The sequence below is a fragment of the Camelus ferus genome, chromosome 9, assembly GCF_009834535.1.
Source record: "Camelus ferus isolate YT-003-E chromosome 9, BCGSAC_Cfer_1.0, whole genome shotgun sequence".
NCBI classification, from domain to species: domain Eukaryota; kingdom Metazoa; phylum Chordata; class Mammalia; order Artiodactyla; family Camelidae; genus Camelus; species Camelus ferus.
Genome location: NC_045704.1, coordinates 73,693,714 through 73,719,685, shown reverse-complemented (window position 1 = coordinate 73,719,685; position 25,972 = coordinate 73,693,714). Strand labels below are relative to the sequence as shown.

General features: G+C 35.2%; 2 protein-coding genes and 1 long non-coding RNA gene across 8 annotated transcripts in view; 1 reads left to right on the top strand and 2 right to left on the bottom strand.

The window, feature by feature from the left end:
* The window catches only part of RNPC3 (RNA binding region (RNP1, RRM) containing 3), a 51,815-nt gene extending 48,953 nt beyond the window's left edge, over nucleotides 1-2,862 (bottom strand). For 2 of the 6 annotated variants that reach the window (XR_004322700.1, XM_032487220.1), the window contains exons 1-2: nucleotides 2,347-2,538; nucleotides 816-863 (exon numbers count right to left, since the gene is read on the bottom strand). Coding sequence is in view for 4 of the 6 variants with exons in the window: in XM_032487220.1 (XP_032343111.1) it covers nucleotides 816-863; nucleotides 2,347-2,538 (240 nt within the window). In the remaining 2 variants the exon portion in view is untranslated. Of the gene's footprint in view, nucleotides 1-815; nucleotides 864-2,346 lie in introns of all 6 variants that reach the window. The other 4 variants (XR_004322701.1, XM_032487219.1, XM_014566041.2 and 1 more) reach the window with 4 other exon arrangements.
* The window catches only part of COL11A1 (collagen type XI alpha 1 chain), a 491,277-nt gene continuing 467,991 nt past the window's right edge, over nucleotides 2,687-25,972 (top strand). The window contains exons 1-3 of the mRNA XM_032487215.1: nucleotides 2,687-2,776; nucleotides 5,243-5,393; nucleotides 16,960-17,076. The gene's annotated coding sequence lies outside the window, so the exon portion shown is untranslated. The remainder of the gene's footprint in view (nucleotides 2,777-5,242; nucleotides 5,394-16,959; nucleotides 17,077-25,972) is intronic.
* Nucleotides 11,564-24,664, bottom strand: LOC116665914. Its single transcript, XR_004322702.1, has 3 exons — nucleotides 24,601-24,664; nucleotides 15,174-15,184; nucleotides 11,564-11,575 (listed from the first exon to the last, which is right to left on the bottom strand). It is a non-coding gene; the product is annotated as an uncharacterized LOC116665914 (long non-coding RNA).

Here is a 25,972-nt window from a genome sequence, read left to right as displayed (position 1 = left end):
TTATCTACTTCTTCCTTTGTCTTCTTACTGCTTTATTTCGATCCTTTCTCTTGTCTTGGCCATTATAACATTTCTCTTGTCTTGTTTTTCCATTTGGACTTTCTACCGCTAATCGTTGTCCACATCCAATCTATTTCATGAACTCTACTAGGTATCTTTCACAGATCTATCCATATTATTGGTCAGCTCAAATGTATCAAATGTATCAAACAAAATTCAATCCTTCCCTTCCTTCCCCTTCCACTCAAATTTCGACTCAACCTATCTTCCAAGTTCCTATTCTATTTCAAATCCTATTTCTATTTCAACCCTTAGTTTTTGCTCCACTTAGAACTTTCCAAGCCCCACAGCTTTATTTTGCATTCTCCAAATCTGGAAGGCCTGTTTTCTTTTGAACTAATCATTAAAGGTCTACCTCAAAAGCTATCTTCTTTGCAAATGATTCCCTAGTGTTTTTTTTATATATATATATATATATATATGGATTCTCCTTTTAAGACTTAAAACATCATGTCTTGCAACAGTTACAGAGATAGTTATAAATCTCTACATCCTTTAGAATTTGCTTTTAATTACAGATGAGATTACAATCCAATTTTAATTTACATTCTAATTAATCTACTAGTCTTATACCCAAATACCTAAACATTGGGTAAAATCTGCCAACTGACAAACCAAATGTAGCCTATGAGGTTAGGTCTGGAAATACAAACCATTTTCCTTTTAAAAGCTATAGCTTAACATTGTTTCATTTTTGAACTAAGATCAGATAATACAAAATTATAGCAACTTTAAGAGAAAAAAAAAAGTCATACCTTTATAGCTGCTTTTTCATTAGGAAAAGTAGCAAAAGCTGTATGTTTCTGAAAAAGAATTAAGGTACAAATTATTTCAAATATAGTTTCAGTTTCTCATAAGGAAGTCTGATACTATACTAGTTGACAGTGATTTGACACATTAATAAAACACATAAAAGGATGGGAAATCGAGATTATTCAACTGATTACTAATTTCAGTACAATGCTTTTGAATCCGTTTTGGATCAGATTCCTCTGAGATGAAAGGTATGTGGAATTCATATAAAGCTGTGGATATACACACACCATGTTTTACATATATTTTAAAATAGTTCGACACTCCATTAAGTTTAAAAACCCCTACTATACACAGACGATCACCCTTAAATCATCCAAAAAGTAAAAAATATCTTCCATTTATAATACATCTAAAGATCTAAGTTTTCCACTATACAGCCAAATGTAAAGTTTAAGAATGTTCACTCACAGAAAATTACTCCTGAAGTGTACATTCCCTTTGTGCGTTTTCCTTATAATGAAGGTTAAGTGAGAGGAGTCTCTTTTTAAATATAAACTGTTAAAATATTTTTAAACTATCAGAAAAGGAACATAAGTCAAAAGTAATTGAATCATTATGCTAAGAAAGAGTTCTTGTCAATTCTTATTCAAGCATTTACAAGTTGCTTGAGTATACTGCGTAACTAATTTTGTCTAATCTCATCCAAGAGGACATCATTAAGTGTACTCAAACTGAACCACACAGAACATCTGCTGGTATACATGACATTTAGATCAAAACTGGTCTTTCTTCTAACTCAGTAACTCGCAACTCTGGCTGCATATTAGAATCACCTGGGGAGACTTAAACCATTTATGTTTTGCTCCGTCACAGACCATCTTGCAGAAACGTAACATCACCATTACTATTTTAAAGGTGAGAAATCCATATAAAGCATCTTCAAGTATAAAAGAAAATAAATTATGTACATTCCTGTGCTAGAAATTTTAGTAGTCTTAAAATATCGTTCCCTAAAAGATTCCGTCGGGAAATTTTTATAGAACATTTTCATCAAAAATCTAGGAGAAAGCCTGCAACTCGTTTACTCAAGTTACTGACTCCTGTAGTTTCTCCTCTATTTTGATGAATGTCTTAACGCGGGCTTATAAATAAACCAAGATTTTAAAATAGTCCTTTGTTACAAATTTCTGAAAGAACTCAAGTCTAACAGAAATACCTCCAAATTTAGAGGTGTTTTGAGAATCTCAGCATGGGTGGAAAAATGGAATATAACTGAGCTTATTTTCCATCCTTCTGCTTTGCCTTTCTCATTTCCGCTTTTCCGCAGCGCGGCGACGAACCAAGGCTGGAACCAATTAAAGCTCGATTTGGGACGCAAGTTATTTTGATAAGAGGGAAGAGGGGGAAGCCCCCACTACACAAGCGCATTTTCCTCACTCTTTTCCGTCTTCTTCCTTCTGTCAGAACTTCCCCTCCCCGGGTCACCAGCCCAGGGCCTTCCCGGGAGGCTTGGGACCGGCGCGCCCTTACCAGTCGCCCCTTGTCGGACAGGACGCGCACCGACTGTGCCCCGAAGTACTTCAGCAAGTCCTCTTTCTCCTCAGCAGTCAGCTCGGCTGGCAGGTGCCTCACTAAGAGGGTTCGGTCGCCCCGCGGTGGAGAAAGCGAAGCAGAGCTCTGGCATCCTCTGGACATGGGCAGCGGCTGCTCCGGGGCCGCCATTTCCCTCAGAGAACCAGGAAAGCCGTCCTGAAAACTGCGATAATCAACAGAAGCTGAGGTAAATGAGTATTTTTCCACTTCGCGCTAAGGATTCTGGAAAACAAAGAAATAACGCGAGAGATGGTCGCCTTCTCGCGAGACCTGCGCACGGAGGGGTGCTGCCTCTTCGGAAACAAGTTCCTCAGGCCGAATGAAGAGGTTCCACAGAGGTGGGAAAGCACAGTGATTCACATTCCAGGTAGTTGCAGAAAGTGTTAAAACCAAAAATTCCCCTGAGGGAAGCGTGAGGATTTAAAAAGTTGTCAGAGAATGTAAGAGGGATTCCGTCGTGCTTAACGATAGAAGTAACCCAAGGGCAGAAGGAATCACTGCTTCGCATGCGCGAGCGGGAAGCGGGTCTGGGCGTGGCGCCTGGGGGTGTGGAGCTGCGTTCGGCGGGTTCCTCATCCAGGCGGGCAGCGAAAGTGCTCGCGTTGGCTGGCGGGGACTCGGTGCGGGAGTACTGGGTGTGTGCACACAGTCCACATAGCGAAGTCTGGGAGAGCAAGTTCTTCCGCTCAGTAGAGTCCAGGTAGCCAGGCGAACCAGTTTAAAGGAACAACACGTTGAGTTAAAAACGTGTTTTGTTTTCTTGAATCTTCGGACGTTCAGCGGCCTGTTACGTTTTGGCCGTGTTTCGTTTCACAGAATTGACGGCTTCTAGGGAGAGACAGGCTGATATACGTCCCCGCAACAACTCTTAAGGGGTACTTTCTGCTCCCTGTTTTACAGTTGAGTACACTGACGGACGTGTGAGGAAGTTTAAGTCACACAGCTGGTAAATGACAGAGCTGGGATTTGACCCTGCTTATGTGACTGTACACTATTCTGCCCCATTTCTGAGTGGAGTGAGGCAGCCTTATTCCATACAGTGAGGGCCTGAGGAGTCTGGATAGAGGTATTATTTCAGGTACAGCTACTACAGTCTACAGGTTTAAGATGCCTCTTACTGCTCTTTTTATTTACTAAAGATATAGCAGTAAACTATATCAAAACTTTGGCTCCCATGGAAAACTGGTTAGAAATCAGGAGAGGGACAGACATTAATAAAAACTAGGAAAACCACAGGTAATTCCCCCCAGCCCCAAAATGTCATGTATGCATTATCAGATCATGAAGGCCCTGTGGGTTAGTTTGGAGTCTTGATTATCTGAAGACCAATTGGAAACTGACAGAATTTTTTAGTAGAGGGGTCTGTGCATATGTGTATATGTACAAAGTGATTAAATTTTAGATGTGAAAATTTCTCTTTGGTTGCGGTGTAGAAAAATGGAGTAGAAGCAGGAAGACCAGTTGAGCTACTGCAGTAGCCCAGGCAAAACACACTGTTAGAAATAGTTTGTTAACAGATATGGAGAGAATGAACAGGAATTGAGATATACTTTGGAAGTAGAACTGATTGCAGTGAAGAAGGGTAATTACTGATAAATTTGGGGGTTTTGGCTTGAGCCCCAAGCTGCCCACCATCTAGTAAATGATAATGTCATTTACTGAGCATGACAGGAGTGACTAAAGTAGCTAAGTTAGGGACTGGGGGAAGGAGGAACATGTTCAGTTTAAGGTACCTATTCTGTATCCATGTTTCAAGTAGGCAGTTGGTTGTGTTAAGTATGGCATTCTGGAGAAACACCAACACTGGATACATATATAGCATCAACACATATAATATTTATATTCAAGGAATGAGAGTGTAGATGGAGAGGAGGGGGACCAGAATTGATCCATGGGGCATGCCAGTGTTGACAAACAGAGAAGGAAGAACAAGACAATCCTTTCTTGGCACTTACATCCTGGTAGTAAAGACAGACTAAAGCATGCAGGAAAGTAAGTAAATGAATTCCTTTTGGAGAGTAAGTATTTTTGGAAAAAAAAAAAAAAAAAGAGCCAATGTAGAGGTATAAACTGACTGAAGAGGGCATGCTACTTTAAGCACTATCCTTTATACTCTTTTTCCTATGTCTCTTATGGTTAGTTAAATGATTAGCATATAGTAAACATATATAAATATTTGTTCAATAAATGAATGCATGAATGGATTAACTTTAATATTACCACTGCCTCCTATGGTCAAGAATTGTTACATGGGTCATCAAGATAAGTTTAATGGTCTTTATTATAATTGAGACATCACAACTCCTAAGTGAGATAGTAACATGACAGAATTTTATCTCTTTACCTAATTGCTTTTAGTTGTACTCAATTAAATCTGCCATATCCTTCCCTTGACAGTAGGTCAGGCAGATTTCATAAAATGTCTTGGTTACTCTCAGTTACTAACAGTCTGAATTGGTTTCCCCTCTTATCAGGCTTGGCCTGAAGGATAGGAGGAAAATGTAATTTGCTTTCATCTCTCCCCTGTCTAAGTGGAAGTGGTTGTGGCTTGTTCTGAGTTGCACCGTTTTCTTGGTATAGCCCTGAAGATCCCAAACTTTCTGAGCTCATGGTGCCCTTATTGTCTCAGTAATTTTCTCACAGCATCCCTAGGTACCATCTTGTTTCCTGTTACCCCTCGATTTTTAGGAGATATCGCTGTCTGAACTAAGCCTCAGTAAGGCTCAACAATTATTCCATGTATTCCTCTACTTTCCCATCTCCCTTGTTAGGTGGAACCAGTGATTCATTCTGGTCAGTGAGGTGTAGTGAAAAGAACATGTGTTAATTCCAGACTATAGTACAGAAGAGTGGATGTGAAAGCTGTGATCATGGAGGCCGCATATTGACATCAAAGAGCTGTAAGGTCACAGCATAGAATACCCAGTCACCGCATCAGTGACAACTGCCCTACGGAAGTGCTTGACTCCCTCCAAATTGCATAAGTAAGAAATCTTTCATTAAATTTTATTATGTAAATGTTCTAACAGATTAGAGTTAATTAATTTTTTAACCATAGCAAGCGGATTCTATCATTATTAAAAATATACTCTGTGATGGTTCATTTTATGTGTCAATTTACTTGGCCACAGGGAACCCAGATTAAACATTATTTCTGTGTTCCTGTCCCTGAGGGTGTTTCTGGATGAGATTAGCATTTGAATTGGTGAATTCAATAAAGTAGATTGCCTTTCCTATGGGGGGTGGGCATCTACTATCCGCTGAGACTGGAATACAATAAAAGGTGGAGAAAGGAAGAATCACTCTTTTTTTTAATCCATCACTAATTATGCTGAGGCATCTCATCTCATCTTCTTCAACTATCAGACTGGGTTCTACACCAACTCCCCTGGTTCTCAGACTTTTGAACTTGGGCTGCATTAAACCATCAGGTTTCCTGGCTATTCAGCTCAAGATAGCAGATCATGGGACTTTTCAGCCTCCATAATCACATGAGCCAATTCCTCATAATAAATATCCTTTTACTTATACATATTTTTATTATATGTGTATATTATATATTTATATTTTATAAAAGTATGTAAATACAAAGAATATATAAATATATTAATATAAATACATTTAAATATTTTTTTTATAAATTATCAATATATAATAAATATCCTTTTATTTGTATTTACTCATATAAAGATTATATAGGTAAATTATATATGTAATATTTATTTTACTCTATTTAAAAATTTTTAATTTGTTACACATATTTTATATTACATATAATATATTCTTCAATATGTTTTTTATCACAGCAGCCAGATTCTGTTAAATCCTCAGAACTTTGCAGTGTCTTGTCTTCTCACTTAGACTAAAAGCTAAAGTTCTTCCTTTGATTTTTAAGAGCTTATATAATCTGGATTCTCCAGTGTATTACTTTTCTGACTTCATCTCTTCTCTTCCCGCCTCATTCACACTCTACAATAGACATACTAAACATCTAGCTGTTCTTGAACTTTTCAGACCCATGATTCAGATCTTTGTACTTGCTAAAACTTTCAAAATGCTTTTCCCACAGATATCTGCATTTTAGCTCCCAAATTTCCTACAAGTGCTCAAAATGTTACCTTTCCTCTAAATTTTTCATTGTTAGTCAGCACCATCTCTGCCTCTTCTGTTCTCTCCTCTGTGTTTCAGCAGGAAACTGAAAAACAGATTTTTTCAGTACTTTTGTTGTGTAATAAACCACCCTCAAACTTGCTGTTAGTACAGCCACCAGCAAAGATTTCCCTTTTCCCAAGGCAGACAGAATTCATGTCTTCATCCCATTTGCTTTTATAGTAAAAATCATTATATATAAATTTTATTATAATTAATTGTGTATGTCATTTTCTTATTACTGGTAAGCTACTTGAAGATAGGCATTGCTATATTCATCTCTGTATCCTTCAAGCATTAACATAGTGGCCTTACAAGTAGATTAATAGTCACTGAATGTTAAAACATGTAAATTAATGTTACTCAACAAGAAATTAAAATATACCCTAGTGGCAACTAGGGATTGCATATTCATTGATTTGCTTGATGACTTTAAGAAACTAGGCTAAATATTTCATTGCAGAATTGTCACAGTGGTCAGAGACAAAATGTCAATATTATTCTGTGTTTCTTATTGAGAGATGACTGTATGTGGATCTTATGGATAGTCATTTGTAGATTTACTTCCTGTATAAAATAAAACATTTTACATATTCATGAAATTTTATCTTGGTTGCATTTGAGGGCAAATTTTTGTCACAAGCTTTCAGAAAAATAATTCTTAACATTTATTTGAATAAAATATAAAGACGCCTTTTAACCCAGCAATTTTGTTTTCAGAATCTATGTTAGATAGCTCGGGTTGCCATAGCAAAATACCATAAACTGAATGGGTTACACAAAAACTTATTTTCTCACACGTCTGGAGGCTGAAAGTCCAAGATCAGAGTGTCAGCATTGTCAGGTTCTGGTGAGAGCTCTTTTCCTGGCTTGCTTTCTAGCTGTATCTTCACAAGGTAGAGAGAGAGGGAGAGGGAGACAGAGAGTGAGTGTTCTGGTGTAACTCTTATAAGGACATTAATTCCATCATGAGGGCCCCACCTTCATGATCTTATCTAAACCTGATTACCTCCCAAAGGCCCCATCTACAAATACCATCACATTGGGGGTTAGATCATTAGCATATGAAACTTGAGGGAACATAGTTCAGTCCATAGCAGAATCTATCTTATAGAAATAAAAGCATCTGTATGTGACTAATTGGCTCAATGGCTGAGTTTACTTGAATCTCACGGAACTACCAAAAAAAAACCAAAAAAAAAAAACCTTACAGTTTATTGGATTCCCCTTCCCTGAAATATCCCTTAACTTTCCTACTCATTTTTGATTTTTAAAAGCAAACCATTATTTATCATTAAGATTCACTTTCAGTCCAATTAAAATGCTAATCTCACATCTAAGCTTACACCCTTCTCTAAGGAAACCTATAGTGGGGAAGCTGGCTAATCTTTTCTTTCTGTGTTCCTTCTCCTTCTCCTTCTACTCTGGGAAAAGAGGTAGTTCTCCCTTGGCTGTTGATTTCCTCTTTCCTGGCAGATATCCAAATATATGGGGCACTTTGATAGACTGTTAAAGGACCCTGCAAGATCTCGTCCCATACAGTTTCATGATACTGATGATGTACTTTCTAGCTGACAACTTATGATTCCCCTTCTGTCATGGCTTCTAATCACTTGGAGCCATTCATTGAAGCAAATGACCCTCTTGGTTAGACCCTCCCCACATAGAGACCAGCTATCTCCTACAGTGATTTGCTGGCCTGGATGTCAGTTATTTTCCAGGAAGGCTCAGAGCACTTGTGACTTGCTCACAAGCAGCCTGAGCAAGTGGCGGTTTGTCTCCACTCACCTCTAAGCTCTTCTGCTCTCTTCCTCATTCATCCATTCCCAAGATAGGCATGCTTCTGCTTTACAGCCTTCTTCTTTTTTTTTTTTAATTGAAGTATGGTCAGTTATAATGTATCAATTTCTGGTGTCCAGCACAATGTCCCAGTCATGCATGTATATGTGTGTGTGTGTGTGTGTGTGTGTGTATCTTCATTTTTACATCCTTTTTCATTAAAGGGTTATTATAAGATATTGAATATAGTTCCCTGTGCTATACAGAAGAAATTTGTCTTTTTTAAAATCTATTTTTCTATATAGTAGTTAACATTTGCAAATCTCAAACTCCCAAATTTATCCTTTCCCACCCCCTTTCCCTGGTAACCACAAGATTGTTTACTATGTCTGCATGTCTGTTTCTTTTGTAGATGAGTTCATTAGTGTCCTCTTTTTTTTTTTTTCAGATACCACATATGAGTGATATCATATGGTATTTTTCTTTCTCTTTCTGGCTTATTTTATATAGAACAATGATCTCCAGGTCCATCCATGTTGCTGCAAATGACACAACTTCTTTATCCAGTCATCTGTTGATGGACATTTAGGTTGCTTCCATGTCTTGGCTATTGTATATAGTGCTGCTATGAACATTGGGGTGCATGTGTCTTCTCAAATTAGAGTTCCCTCTGGCTATATGCCCAGGAGTGGGATTGCTGAATCATGATATCTTAAATTGAGCTCTAGCAATTTAGGCAAAACTAGCAATTTTTTTTTAGGGGGGAGGTAATTAGGTTTATTTATTTATTTTTAACAGAGGTCCTGGGGATTGAACCTAGGACCTTGTGCATACTAAGCACACACTCTACCATTGAGCTATACCTTCCCCCCCAAAACTAGCATTTTTAAATTGTGCCCTAATAAATAATAATGTTAAAAGCTATATATAGTGGTGTAAAACTGCAAAAAATCTTTTTTGTTAATTAACTCCAGAGGCATACCATTGAAAAACTTTGTTCCCTAAAATCATAGACTATGAGAAAATTTGCTTTTTGAAATCATGTTAGTGAGATGGGAACATCCCCCTATTTCCTGAGTTATGTGGCCACTTTGAGACAGAGAAGTACCCTTGATTTCCTACCCAAGTTCAAAGATTCAGATAGTGTGTTTTCAGATACAAAATTTCACATTCATTTTAACTTTATAGTTTACAAGGAAGCAGGGCTGTAAGCTCACTTCTTAATCCATCCCGGTTTCTAACACAGCTCTACTTTGCTTTCAGCCTATCAAAGCACTGCTCATTTAAATTTTGCTTAAACTCTACCTTGCTCCCAAACCAGTGAGAACACTGGCTCTTCCTTCCTTAGTTTTGGTGAAATGCTCCTTGGTTCTGCTGACATGGAATCTCTTCCTGCAGCATATTAATAAACATAACTTTGTTTGACTGTGGTTGTGTCACAGTTTGGTGGTCTTTGAGCAGATTTATTAATCATTTCCAAACATTTTCTCTGTGTCCAACACTCTCAAGGACATTTCAAAAGACATACACCAATGACATTGACAGATGGAAACCAGCATGTGACTGGGTTGTTATAGGACCCCCGGAAAGCTGTGTAAGAAAGCGTAGAGAAGAGAATAAATGAAAAAATAAATAGAGATTAATTTTTATTTCTCTAATTCTTTGAATCCCTGCAGTATTTGACTCTAATTCATTTTTCTTGATCCTCATTCAAAAGTGACCTTTCCTTTGATTTCCTGTATACTTTGTACCTTCTGTTATGACACTTACAGTTTCTTTTGTATTATAGTTATTTATGAGTTTGATTTGATTTATTGTTAGACTTCACCGTCATTTCTTCATCATTCTTACCTGGAATGTTGCAATAGCTTCTTAATCAGTTTCTTTATTTTCTGCTCTATATACCTCAGTTTCCTCTCCTCACAGTCACTAGTGTGAACTTTTGAAAAAACATAAATTTGATCATGTTACTTCCCTGTTTGAAACTTTTAATTGGTTTCCCATCCCCAATAAAATAAAATATAAAGTTCTTATCATGTCCGCTAAAGCCTTTCTGGGTACTTCTCTAAGTCTATATCCTACTACTATGCTTCTTGCACACTTCCCTTTGGTCATTCTTGCCACGGTGGGGGTTGGGGATGGTGGGTGGAGGCACCAAAGGAAAAACAGAATTCTTCCTAATGGCCTTTGTGTTTGCTCTCACTTTCTCTAGCGCTCTTCTTGCTGATGCTCACATCCCTCACATGTGTTCAGTCTCTTTTCAGATGTCCTTTCCTCAGAGAGGACTTCACGACTGCTCTGGAAATCGCATGGCCTCCCCACCTACCCATCACTAACTGCTTATCCTGCCTTATTAATTTCTTGATATATAACAACCTAGAAATTATATATTATGCTTATATGTGTGTTTGTGTGTGCATATGTGTTTATGATATAAGCTCCATGAGGTTAGAGTGTTGGTCTTGTCTTTGTATTGTTTGCTTTTATATCTGTAGGCCAAAAATAATACCTAGTACACTGTAGGAGGCCAGTAAATATTTTTTGAATGAATGAATATTGTCCAATTGTAAGTTTTTCTTGCTTGCATTTATCACAGTTTCAGCTCATTCAGAGGCAATTAAAAGCACAGATTTGAGAGTGAAATTACCTGCTCTGCTGTGTGACTTAGGGGAAGTTACTTAACCTCTCTGCCTCAGTTTTCTGATCTGTAAATGAAGATAATACCTTTATTATAGACTTCTTATAAGTATTAAATGAATTAATCTGGCATGAGTCAGTGCTATAGAAGTTGCTATATTTGTTGGTTTTTTTTACATTTAATTGGTGATTATTTGAATAATGTCTGTCTTCCTAGCCTTCAGGGACCATATTAATTTTTCAAACTATTATATATCTACTTCCCAGCTTATAATAGGAACTCTATAAATATTTGCTGGGAAAAAAGAAAAGAAGAAAAGTTTACATTTTGAGACAGTGGATGCATGCATGTTTGTATGCAGTGGATGCAGTCCCATATTATGTAGTTACCAGTCATTGTCACTAGATGGCAAGCTTGTCCTAGGCAAGGCAAATGTTGCTGGCCTTAAGTCCTCATAAACTGAAGAATGAGGACTCAAAGTAGGGAGAAATGTCATATATGTGTTTTTTAGGTTGATGTGATGATAGGAAGATGGAAATTTAAGCACAAAATAAAGACTCTGTATATTTTATTCTGCTTCATTCCATTGTGTGCTCTACCCTTCTGATAAGCTATCTTTTGCATAGTGGTATTTCTGTCCTTCCACTGACCCCTTGTTACTAATAATTTGTTTAAGAAGTGTTTAAAAAGATCTCTTATAGTATTCTTTTTTAACAAGAATTTTCAACCTAAAACCCTTTACCTGCTGTTTCTAAAATCTATTATGATTTTGGCTGAGACATAAGTTTCTCTATATCAATACCCTTTTTTTTTCCTTCTTGCACAAGTATTTTGTCTTTTTTTCTGATTATTGGTCACTCAACATTGATATGAAGGATGTGTCTTTTTTTAAGTTATATAAATTTATTATTTTTATTCCAGTTTAATTGAGATATAATTGACATAAGGCATTGTACAAGTTTATAAGTTTAAGATGTACAGCATAATGATATGACTTACATACATCATGAAATGATTACCACAATAAGTTGAACATCCATCATCTCAGATATAAAATAAAATAAAAAGGGGAGAAGACATTTTTTTCTTGTGATGAAAACTCTCAAGAATTTAATCTCTTGAACAGATTTCACATATAATATGCATCAGTGTTATACATTATATTAATAATTACTAATTAATTGTGTTGTACATTACATCCCTAGTACTTATTTTTATAACTGGAAGTTTGTACCTTTTAACTACCTTCATTTAATTCCCCCTCCTCCCACCCTCCATAGTTAACGAAAAATCTGATCTCTTTTTCTATGAGTTTGTCAAAGTATAATTGACCTCCAATATTATGTTATTCCCTGGTGTACAATATAGTGATTCAATATTTCTGTACACTACAGTGATCACCACAATGGGTCTAGTTACTATCTGTCACTATATAAAGCTACTACGTTACTGTTGACTGTATTCCCCACAACGTTGCCTTTTACTCCTGTGACTCATTTATTTTGTAACTAAAATTTTGTGCCTCTTAATTTTCTTCACGTATTTCACTCCATCCCCTTCCCCTCTGGCAACCCCCTATTTGTGTCTGTGACTCTGTTTCTGTTTTGTAATGTTTGGTCATTTGTTTTGTTTTTTAGATTTCATATACACATAAAATTGAATGATGTTTGTCTTTCTCTATCTGACGTATTTCACTTAGCATAATACCCTCAGTCCATCCATATTGTTGCAAATAACTAGATTTCATTCGTTTTTATGGCTAAGTAATATTCTTGTGTGTGTGTGTGTGTGTGTGTATATCACCTCTTCTTTATCCATTCATCTATTGATGGGCACTAGGTTGCTTCCATATTTTGGCTATTGTGAATAATGCTGCAATGAACATAGGGATACACATATCTTTTTGAATTAGTGTTGTTTTCTTTGGGTTAATACCCAGAGGAGGAATTGCTGGATTGTATAGTAGTTCTGTTTTTAATTTGATGAGGAAACTCCATACTGTTTTCCAGAGTGACTGCACCAGTTTGCATTCCCACCAATAGTGCATAAGGGTTTCCTTTTCTCCACGTTCTGACCAACACTTGTTATATGTTGTCCTTTTGATAATAGCCTTTCTGGCTGGTGTGAGGTAGTATCTCATTGTGGTTTTACTTTTCATTTCCGTGATGATTAGTGATGTTGAGAATCTTTTGACACGTCTCTTGTCTATCTCTGTGTCTTCTCAGGTCCTTTGCCCATTTTTAATAGGTTTTTTTTAAATACTGGATTTTTAAGTTTTTGTGTATTTTGGATACTAACCCCTTGTCATATATATTGTTTGCAAATCTCTTCTCCCATTCAATAAGTTGCCTTTTCATTCTGTTGATAGTTTCCTTCACTGTGCAAAAACTTTTTTCTTTGATATAGTCCATTGTTCATTTTTGCTTTTGTTGCCCTTACCTGAGGAGACATATTCAAAAAAATATTGTTAAGACATGTCAAAGGGTGTACTGCCTATGTTTTCTTCTAGGAACTTTACGGTTTCTGGTCTTACATTTAAGTCTTTAATCTGTTTTGAACTTATTTTTGTATATGGTGTGAGAAGGTAGTCCAGTTTGATTCTTTTGTATGTAGTGGTCCAGTTTTGCCAATACCATTTTTGAGTCCTTCTAAATCTCAGTGTACCATCTTGGGAAAAGAGCAAGTTAGGTTCAATGCTACTGTGCCTGTCTAACTTAACCTTTGTTTAGCAAAATTATCAGTAATCATCTGATAGAAGAGAAAGAAAAAAAAATGTTGATGAGCGTACAAATTAGATAATCAACTTCTAAATGATCAAAATTTTGGATTCTGGAAATTAATTTTATAAATATCAATTAATTAAATTGATTAAATGTATACATATGCATATAAATTTAATTTACCAAAACAAATTCAAAATGTGGGCATGTAAAAATGAATAATAATATTTTAAAAGAGTAGTAATAGTTTTAATTATAATAATATTTAGAAAGTATAATTATTTTATTTTTTTAAAAATTGACTACTGAATAAAGTAGATTTAGAAAAATAATTTATTTCTTAATAATCTTTTTCCTTTTGTGGCCTGTTGTGACATGTTATTGGCCAAAAGAAAGAAACTTTGTTAATTTTCCTTCAAATGCTAGAGATTTTTTTTGCTTTCTTCTCTCTGCTTGATAAGAAAGGTAATTATCTATTGCTTAATTCTCTATTTGATTGGAATGGCTTAAAGTGAAAGGATTAAATAAATTAAGTAAATTAATTAAATTAATTAAATAAATTATTTGTTAACATTTTTTCCAAGTTAATACAGACCTTAATACCATATTTCAAGATGAAGTTTTAGTTGATCTCTTTCTTTAAAAGCAACTATAACTTTATCTTGAAATATAGTATTAGATGGATATAAAAATATATGTAACATCAATGTTATAGAGCCTAATAATAATAATATGAACACTCATGAACCTACTGCCTCATTCTCAAACTAAAACATTCTCTAACAATGATCATTCTACATTGGTAAATTTCCCAGTGTAGAATAATACCAAGTGAGGAAGTTACAGCTGAACTATCCAGGTTGGACTGCAGGACTCTTGGTCCTGCCCCTACAGAGTCTCTTCATGTGCTTGAGATCATTGTTTCCTTCTTGCCTTTATGTAGTGTCTTGACTTGATCTATCCCTTATGAGTAACTGTTCGAATAAGGATAGGCAGACACAAAGATATCACATCTTCATGAAATAGTTTTCAGAGCATTGTCTTTATCCAAATTTAGCAAAGATCTCTTTTCATAAAGGAAACAATAAATGTTAATGTGGCTCCTCTTTTTAAACTGTTCATTCCAGAGTAGGATCTTTGCTTTACCTTTTTATAATCAAAAGGTGTGGTAAAGTAATTGTTCTCCACTTCCAGAAAAGAGGAAAGTCTAGCTTAAAGGTTTCTTCTGCTTCTATCTTATCAAGTTTTAAAAAATTTGACTTATTTTTAGATAGATACTTTAGATAGTTTTAGCTAGATGTTTATTAGTTTATTAAGTGAGAGAAAATATCTATTTTTTAAAATCAAAAACAATGTCTTACCCTCTTCTGGATAATTTTTACAGTGTACCTAACTAATAGAAGTCTGGCATTTAGTCAACATTTGCTAAATGAATGATTGTGGTCAGTCGAATTATTCAGTAATACCTCAAATGAAACGAACTGGAAACCTATTATATGTGAAATAAAGCTTAGCCACCCCTCAAGAAATATTTACAAGAAGTCTCTTAACTCTCACATGGGGAAACTTGCTTCCCACTCTGCCATATCTCAGCTATGAGGTTTGAATTGCCTTACCCCTCTCTACTTCAGGGCAAACTCTTTGGCTTGAAGCAATCATGATCTAGCCACTGAGTTTATTTCAGGGGTGAGCAGAGGTACTGGTCCTGTTAAAGTACACTTCAGGACATTTGCTGTGAATGCCAGGGCAGGTCCTCTCTTCAACACTGAACTCAATGATGTGATTATGAGTGGCCTGGAGATAGCAATTAGAGGGGCATGGCCTGTGATCAGGGCCTCCGAAGCGAGTAGATCCCGAAAATTGATCCTGGTACAGTTTTGTTTCTGACCGGATGATAGATCTACCATTACCTTTTTTTTTTTTTTTAATGTTAGCCAGTATCCCTCCATTTTTGTGTCATCCAGTTTTGTTGCATTTCCTGTCACAACCAAAAGAATTCTAACTGGTTGATTTAGTTTATTTATAGGTGATTTCTTTAGTTCTTTATTCAGATACATATCTTTAGTTTATGAACAACTCTAAAAATCTCCATTTTGTGGTTTGCAAACAAATAGAAGAGAAACCAAAATTTGAAGGGGACATATGGGCAGGCCCACTGCAATTACTTAGCCATTCAATCAGTCAGTGCATGTTTATTAAACTTTTCAGACTAAAAGATTCATGAGTGTAATGGGCCATATCATCCTTTTAATGTCTTCATCCCCAATTCCTATAGTAATTTCTTCCACATTGTAACTGCTCAATTAACATCTAATAAATAAATGAGTAAAATAATTTGGTAGGAAAATCTGGATTATGGTTGCCTGAAATATTTGATAATTGAAGAAAAATAGATTAATGTTTAAGATATGAAGCTACAGATAGGCATATGTGGGTAAAGAAAAATTATTATTAGCTTTGTGATCATAAGGAATTACTTCACTTCTCTGAACCTCATCTGTAAGATTGTGATATAAAGCTCAAGAATTTCTGTAAGGATTTAATGAATTAATGTATATAAACTGCGGGTAAGAGCTCAGTGAATGTTAGCTGTTAATTGTCATTGTATTTCAATTTAATAAAACCAGTCTACAAAATTGAGTTCTATGTTATGTTTAACAAAATTAAAAAAAAAAAACTACCAAATTTGGTCCTGAGAATTTAAGATTTTAATTGATGTATCTATATATTTGTCTTATAAATTAGTTCTGTGAAAGTATAGAAAAATGGCATAAAAATTATAACTAAATACTAAATAAATATCATCATTGTTATCATTATGGACCATGGAATCAGTGAGCATTCCCAATGCTGTAGAAATTAGTGTGGTGTAGAGTAATAATACATATTTATTAATGTTCAAACATATACCACAGTGCCTATCACGATATGGACTAAATATATATTTTAATGTATTTATGTATCTTACATATATTTTTTCATATGTTATATGATAGATAGATAGACAGACAAGTATAGATAGATCAGTATTTTTAAGAAATTAGGTTTTTGGTGTTTTTTTTTTAACATGTGTGGTAGATTGAATTATTTGCTTCAGTTCTTACCCCCTCCCTGTAATCATTTGCCCTGCAGCCTCGATTTCTACCCACACACAGAAAAAGGAGTGCACTTCCTTCCCTATCCCTTGATGTTCAGCTAGATTATGTGACTTGCTCTAACTCAGGAGATTTTAGAAGAGGGAACACTATGTGTTTATGCCCTCAGGCTGTCCCTCCAGCTCTTTGCCATCACCATGAGGAGAATATACCCTGCCTAGCTACTGGCTCCTCGAGGAGAATGAAGAACATGTGAAGCAGAATCACCCAGCAAACCCAAAGTCATGTGAGTAAAATTCCTCTGAGAGGTTTTTTTTTGGCAGTTTTAATGTATCAAAAGATAACTGATAGAGATTAATTCCCTTTTTTTTCCCACGAGGCTTTTTAAGACATCTCTTCCAGGAAATCTTCCCAATATTCTTTCCTTTTCACTAGGCTGAAATAGATGCCTTTCCTCATATTTGTGTATTGTCCTCTCTCTGTCACTGAACTTACTACATTATACTATAATTGCTTTTTATTTTGTTGTAATCTTTCACCAAACTAATTTTCTATAAAGCAGGAGATATATCCTATTTTTTTTTAAAAATCTGTGCCTCATGCATAATAATATCCAAGTAAGTATTTAATAAATAAATTAAATTACAGAAATAAGTCTCGTATGCAAAGTAAAATTGCTTTCACTTTGGAATGGTACAAAAACATCTTATGCTAGATTGACTTAGTGGTCCCAGTTTTTACTTCCTTATAGTAGTAATGTATATCCACACCCTTGCCATGTTTCAAGGTGAGCAGGAGGCACTTCATCAGCCCTTAATTTTGGGCTTCAACTTTGACTAGCAAAGCCTGTGAACTGTTAGCAGACACAAGTGAAGGCCTAAAAAAATAATGCAGCAATTGAGTTCACCCTCCTGAGCTTCTGTTATTATCATGTGAAGAATATGTCCCAGGTGGCCCAGTAGTCCCACTGATCCAAGAAAGATATATAGAGTAGACTTGGACCTAACCTATAACCTTGAGCCAAACTGAGTTTGAATCAGCCTACCACCAACCAGCACTCAGATGTGTGAACAAGAATAAAATGATTGTTGTTTTATAACTCAGTTGTGGACTGGTTTCTGTCAAGTACAATTGTGGCAATAGTTGATACTTATCTCTGAGGAGATTTTTTTTCATGTGACTAGTAAACAAGTAACCCTCACAGTTTATTTTATACCAACAGAGAAATTTTCCAGTGCTAACAAATTTTTGAAATCAATCAAAATGAATCTATGACATAAAGCAAATTCTTATTGACAGAGTTATAACACCATAATAATGCTGGTTAATGATTAATTTCATGTGTCAATTTGTCTGGTCTGTGGTGCCCAAATATGTGATCAAACATTATTTTAGATGTTTCTGTGAGGGTTTTTTAGATGAGATTATTATTTAAATTGTTGAACTTTGAGTAAAGCAGTTTACCCTTCATAATGTGGATGGGCCTCATCCAATCAGTTGAAGTCCTGAATAGAATAAAATAGACCTCCCCTGAGTAGGAGGGCATTCTGCAGCAGAAGACCTTCGACTTGAACTGCAGCATTGCCTCTTCCCGGGGTCTCCTGGCTCTCCGTCCATCCTGTAGGTTGTGAACTTGTCAACCTCTAAAATCAGGTAAGCCAATTTCTTAAAAATCTCTTATATGTACACATCCTATTGCTTCTATCTTGGAGAACTCTGGCTATTACAAGGCATAACCAAAATAGTTACTAGATATGAAGTACATTCATTTCCATTTTCTAGGAGAAACTTCTGCTCCACATAAAGGTAAAGTGATAATTGTGATGATGATGATGATTGCAATATAACTATACAAATTATATTATCAGTCACTTTATTTAAAACCTCACAGTGTTATATTGTTCTTGTTACCAACCATCTGTCTTGGCCCCTATATATTATATTTTAAATTATAAAACAAAACTATTGTGTATAGTGAACTTGTTCATCCATAAATCAAATGATTTACCATGACAAGTAAACAGGAATGTTTACACAGTAATCTTTACCTTAGGTTTGGTCTGCAACCAGTGGAAAATGCCCCCTTGTACTAATGAATAGATTCAGTGAAGCTAGCCAAAGCACCTGCCAAAAATACCTTAAAAAGTTCCTTTTACAGAACCCAAAAAATTAAAAGTGTTCAAAATGTTAATTCAAGGTACTAAGGGAACAAGCAAATACCTTGTGTTAACCAGTGTTTGTATGAAGTGGGAATTCAAATTACTGAGGCTTAATTGTATAAAGATATCTGGGACCTAGCAATAATTTTTGAGTGAGGTGTTTGGATAAGGCACTGCTCAAGTAAATAAATACCTTTCTCTCATTTTTTTATTCAATAAAATACTGTTCTAAGTTTTCCTTTTTTGTGGGAGAAGGGATGCTTTTATAATACATCAAGGAAAACAAGAAATGATGATAGTAAAATAATAGTAATAATAAGGTCAAGCTCTTTACCCACTTTTTCTTGTTTAGTACATAGGACAGCTCTGTGAAGTGGATACTCCCATTCATTCCTCAACCTCCATTCATCTTCCAAATTCAAATGAAATGGTTTTTTTTTAATTGTGAACAATCTATTGAATGCCAGATCAAGTGAATTTCTTTTTTCTTTTTATTTGTTTCTCTGTTGCATTTTAGTGTTTCTGAACACTCTTTGTACAGGAAGATGTCTTTATTAATGTTAGAGTGGAAAAAAAAACATTGGCTTACATATATTTGTAATAGGAAAATTAGAGAATACTAATAGAAAGGAGAAAAAAATCAACAGTAATCCTACTATTCAAGGATGATCACCATTATCATTTCACTGTATATACTTACAGAAATTCTTTGATACACACACACAAACAACTTTCTGGCCCTTTCTTCTTTACTGATTTGCTTGAATCACTCTTCCCTGCTCCTCTGCCTACTTCCTCAAACAGTACTTGTCAGTCTCCTTTACTGGTAGCCTCTTTCTCTCTGAACCCCTTAAATGTGTCTGTTTCCCAAGCATCTGACTATGCTCCTCTCACTATTGACACTCTTACTGAAGTATATTATCTAGGCACATGGTTTCTACTTCTAGCTTCCTATCACAGATTCATCACCTTATTTGCAGCCTTCACTAACAATTTGCTCTCTACTTTTCAAGGCTCCACCCTTCACTTAGTCTCCAAGCCAGGGCCCTTCGCTTTAGATTTTTAATACAGCAGACTCCAATTCTCAGTACTTAATTCTGTATCGGTTATTTGCTGCTTAACAGACCATCTGAAAATTTGGTGACTTAAAACATCAAAAGCTTCTGTGGATCAGTAATTGGGCTAGAGTCAGCTGTGATTCTTATGTGGTTGTAGTCATCTGAATGCTCAACTGGGGAAAGATGGTCTGAGTTAGTGTTATTAGCTTTCTGTTACTACTAAAATAAATTACTATAGATTTAGTGGCTTAAAACACACAAATTTATTAGCTCATAGATCTATAGGTCATAAATCTGATTTGGCTCAGCTGGTTTCTCTGCTCTGGATTTCACAAGGAACAAAATCAATGTGTTGGCTGGCTGAATTCTTATGAGAAGACTCTGAGGAGTATCCACTTCCAAGCTCATTCAGGCTGTTGGGGGAATCTAATTCCTTATGGTTGCAGTCCTCATTTCCTGTCAGCTGGGATTGACCTTAACTCCTAGGGGGATTATTTTCTTCTGTATGTCAGAACCAGTATCAGTGTTTTGAATCCTTCTCGTGCTTAAAATCTCCTGGACTTCCCCTTCTGCCAGTCTCTGACTCATTCTTCTGCTTTTATGTGAAGCTTCAACTGGTCATATGAAAGAAAACATGTAAACTCACAATTGAATTTTGTATTCACAGGGACACAGTTGAAACTTGTACTTTTCTGGCAGATATTCCTCTTCCATTTTTCATAAGAAAGAAAGTATATTAAGATGTTCTGCTGTATTTTATTTCATTTATGCTGTCAAATTATTTTGGTTTCAAGGTACAGAAACCAACTTAAACTAGGTCAACTAAAAAGTTGTTTGTTATAAAGCTGCAGATGTCTCAGGATTTCAAAGAATTAAAATGATTAATGCTAGGCTTTATGGAATCTGGATTTGGGATGTCAGAAACTGATACCACTCTGTTATTTTCAAAAGCCCTATGGACTCTAAAATCTGCCCCTACCTTTCTGCCTGTTGCTGAGTTACTCCGTTTCTCTTTATCTATTACTACATTCTTACTCATATAATGCCCACTGCAACCACCAGCACAACTCTAAACTGTGACTGCTCAGCATCTCTTCTTATCAGTAATTCTCTTGATTGTCTGTAGCTTTGGGCTAGATGATTATCCATGGTTGGACGTGAGGAGGAGCGTGAGAAGGTCACAGAAGTCTGCCTTTCAAGCGTCTGTGGTCACGGTAGATTCTAGAAAATTAGTATCTAATAAAGGAAATGATAGACATGTCTACTATACTTGTTTAAAATTCAGTTCTGTTTCTTCATTTAGTAACTGCCATGTATGTTTTCTTATATTTAATAAGATCCCTCAAATATTATGTTTACCAAACAAACACTCTTGGATACCATTCAGTTTATTTAAGATAAGCTCATTTAAGAGCTAATCAGAGCCACATTCAATTAGAATACACCATTTAGTAGCATGCTGAGACAGTTAATGGTTTGTGGTTACAGAGTACAATGTGAAAACTTAATGCTGTACTTTTTAGTAGGATAAAATATGAGGTATAGGCAGTTATACTAATTTTTATATTGAACTATTGCCTAGAAGAATTGTTTAATCACTAGTTTCTAGGACAGTAATATTTAACAAGATAAGCATTTAATTAAATTGAGCTTTTTGATACTCTGCTATCAACTGCAAACTCAATTTAATAGGAAAACTTTCTAATGAGTTCTTTTTAACTATCTCATCTAACCCATTTAAACTAGTTTAGGCACTGTTCCCCCAACTTCTTATAAAATGTCAGAGAGTGGAAAAAGAAATAATATTTCTATTTGTACTTGTTAAAAATACAATATATTATCTATCAAAGATTAATTTATGTTTCTTCTACTTTGTCATAAATGTATATGTAATAGCAATATGAGATAAGTTTCTTACATTTATAGTAATTAATCATTTAGATGGACAATAATATGTTCAATGGAAGTACAGAAATTTCAAACAAAGCTAAATTTGTGTTTAGATCACCTAGATCTTTTATATTAACCACTATAAATCAACACTACTAGACCCTATTCAGGGGAAGCATAAAGAAACAGGATAAATACTCCTTTTGTTACCCCAGAAGGTAAAGACCCCTGTTCTTGTCTTACCTGAAAGATAAGATTTACAGACGGGAGATGGAAGGCATTGTATAGTAAAAAGAGTTTAAAAGATTTATTTTAAAAAGGAAAAGTACACCTCCAAGAATGGGAGGCGAGCTAATCTAAGGGAGAAAAAGTGGCAGTTTTTGTCTCCCCTTTTTCTTATATCCTCATTTAAAGGTGGTCTCTTGATTGACTGACTGACTGCTCTTTTCCCTGGAATGCTTAGTCATGTATGGCCTTTTGCACATGTCCTTCTCAAAATAATGTACAGAAAAACCCATGGCTGGGGCTGGGGCCTAAACCTCAATGTTAATTACAATGCAATGAACATTGGGTAGTGTCAGGTTCAGTCCTTTCTGCTACAGCGCAGTTGTGACTGTCGAGTCCTAACTGGTTTCTTGCTGGCACTCATTTAGAAGAAGTAAAGTCCCTTTATGCTGGAGGTGGGCATAATGTCATCTTTTGGACTATCTTCCCTCTCCTCTACCTATCTGCCCAGTGCCCCCACTTATCTAACTACCTAACACTTTCTTTAAAATGTTTTTAATAAGACTTAGGTTATTCTGAGTTAACGGGCAAGAATTTGTATGTGAGAAAAGAATTGAAAATAATAATAATGGACATTTACTGAGCACTTACCGGTGAATCTCTGATGTGTAAAATATACAGAAGAGATTGTACCAGAGATAAAAATAAAGCATCATTAAAAAAAAGTACTAAAAATGAAATTATAGACCAAATTATAGACCAAAGGAGAATATTCCCCTTTAATTTTTTAAAAACAGAGAATGACTTAGTTTATTAAGAAAGATGATTAAAGATTTCAATCTGAGATTTGTCTTAATCAGAATGATCTTTTTGTTCTGTAATCTCTAGCCTCTATTATCTGTAAGTTGTTTAACTCCTTTAAAAAATATTGATATTTGGCTCGCTCTTTGTGCCTTATTCAAAGAACAAACAGTATTAACGTAGAACTTTAAAAATTGGAACAAAAAATATAAAGGTACAGATTTTAAAAGGGTAAATGTCAAGATCTTAATGGTCACTCTCCAAAAAAGTTTAGTTAATTCCTCTTACACTAGAGAGGCAAAGGTCCAGCTGAATTCTAAACCTAAACTTTGCTTAAGTCTTTTCAGCAGCTTTGATAGGAAAAAACAAAGGACTGATGATGAAATCACACTCTTGAAATTTGCAAAATATTCTTGTACCTCTGCTGTAAGTCTAACGTGCTTCACAGATGTAGGCAGAGCTGGGTACAATCTGGTAGTACATTACAGTCCTTCAAAATGTAGGATAATTAACTAAATTGATAAAAAGAATTGTAGGTTGGTTTTGCAGACTAGTTTTTAGACATTGTTTCTCTTGGTAGCCTTGTGCTGGGGGGGGGCTTGCTATCTCAAACTATGAAGTTTGGAGGAAGTTAAAAATGTTCTTGTTGGGTAAGCAAGGAAAGGGAGGATGAGAAAGCTATGGATAGTACAGCTGGTGGCAGTGAGAGTGTGACAGATATGTTTATGTGATTGGATGAGCAGTGTAGTACATTACCACATTTCATCCAAATGAGGATTCATTTTTTTTTCAAATACTAACATATCTAAAATTAGGATGCACCTAACAAGTGCTGTCGACTGAATGTCAGTTGTTGTCAATTAGTTAATGCCTGCACATATGAAAACTTGGCACAGCTATTTATATTTTACCCACCTTATTGAGTTATATGTATTGTTAGAACTACATGTATTACTATACATTAAACAGTGCAACTGAGCAGGACAGATTACCAAGTCAGTTGAAATAGATAAAACAAATTGTAAAGAAGAGAGAGGCTAGAACAACCAAACTCATGCGTTGCCCAAGATATTGTTAAAGTATTGAAACATCAACTTGTTTAAAAACTTCTTGTGATTTTTGAACAGGACTATTTTACTAACATTTTATTCCTGTGATATATGTTAAAAATCTGTCTAAATAAACATAAAATAATGTTTTCAATAAAAATTAGAAGTCAAGTAGCATTTATCGCCATATAATTCGGAATATTTGCTAACACTGTATCATAAAAGATAGTGGGACATCTTCTAATCAATAGCATCTTAAATTAGATAAATATCATAATTTATTCTGATTTCCATGATGTAATAATACAGTCTTTTAAGCACTTTAAAAAGTCTTACGCCAAAGTTTAAGGATACATAATGTTTAAATATTAAAATACCCGTATATTGGTTGATCCCTTTTTCCATCTGGTATTACAAAAGTATTAGGCTAGGCCTCATTGAATCTTTCTCACGCTATTTGTCCAATACAGAGGGAAAGGAAGAGTGACTTCATTATCATAATCATGGCTGACAGTGATTGAATACCTCCAGTTATTGAGCACTAGGCTGAGTGCTCCTTGTGGGCTACCTCACATAATCCTGACAAAGATCTGTACAAGACATCATTTTAGTACACAAATGAGGAAACTGAAGCGGGGAGAAACTAGGCTCAAAGTCACATACTTAGTATGCAGTGGAGCTGGGATTTGAATTCAGGCAATCTGGCCCTAGAGTCTGCTCTTTACCACTGGCCTGTACTAGGAGGTTGTATTACACAGTGATTAAAGCATAGACACAGAAGACGGATTGGTTGGGCTAAAATTTCCACTCTGCCCCAAAAGTCTGTATGACTTTAGAAAAATGATTCAACCTCTTTGTCTCAATTGTCTCTTCTATAAAATGGTGATGAAAATACTAATAATAGTATCTTCCTCATTAGGATGCTTGAAGGATTAAAAAAGTTAATATATATGAAACATTTAGAGCAGTGTCTGACGATTAGCATTATCTAAATGTTAGCTATTATTATACAATCTCCTTATATTATATTATGATTGGCCAGAAGGGGATTATCTGCCCTGAAAGAAATAACCTATGATCACAGAAAAATCAATCAACTACTTTTTTTATTTCTCTGCTGCCTATATTCATTTTTACCAGAATACTGAGTAGGATGGCTCTTTTCCAGTTGTCCTATTCAATTGAACAATTAGGATTAAGGATCAGCATTTGCTTTAATGAGTTCTTCTATAACAACATTAACCCTACTCTTTAAATTGGTGTTCAGTGGGCCTTTTTTTTTTCTCACTGATGTTAGCAAATTCAAATTTAAAGTCATTGTTATATTCCCTTCTTTTGGAATTAGATATGAGTACTCTAAAGTTTGCTATGGTTAAATGCTCTTTTTCCTAAAGATAAGAATACCAAGAAAGTTTAAAAGGACACCTGAAAAATCACAAGAACAGATTATAAAGGTATAGAGATTATTGTTGAAATGTACTTAATGTACTTTTTTCCAAGAATTATGTTATCATAAACCTAATTGATAGAACCTAGTTATTTGTTTTGGCTCTAAAAATTGCTCATGCTTTAAGATTATTAGAAAATCATGTATTTTAACAGAAGATCACACAATGACACAGATCTGGATTTTAATCTTCATTCTGTTATTAGTTGGATGACTTTGAGCAAATTGTTTAACTTTTCTCAGTTTCTCTTAGTAAGCATTGACTAATGTCTATTTTATAGACCAGTTTGAGACTTGAAAGAGTGATTAGTATAAAATATCTAGTACAGAGGCTCAAATACAGTTGTTAACTCTACTGTTCTCTGATTCACTTCACTTTCTTTACTTCCTTTTTCAAAAAGTAAGGCTACTGCTAGGATGTATGGGACACCAGGAAAATATTTATGGTGTATCTCACTGTAGAAATAGGTAAATTGACTTTAAAAACTACAAAATGCAGGGGACTGTAGGAGGCATGGTAATTTATTAGTGAAGATTTAGAATAGTGTCTAGA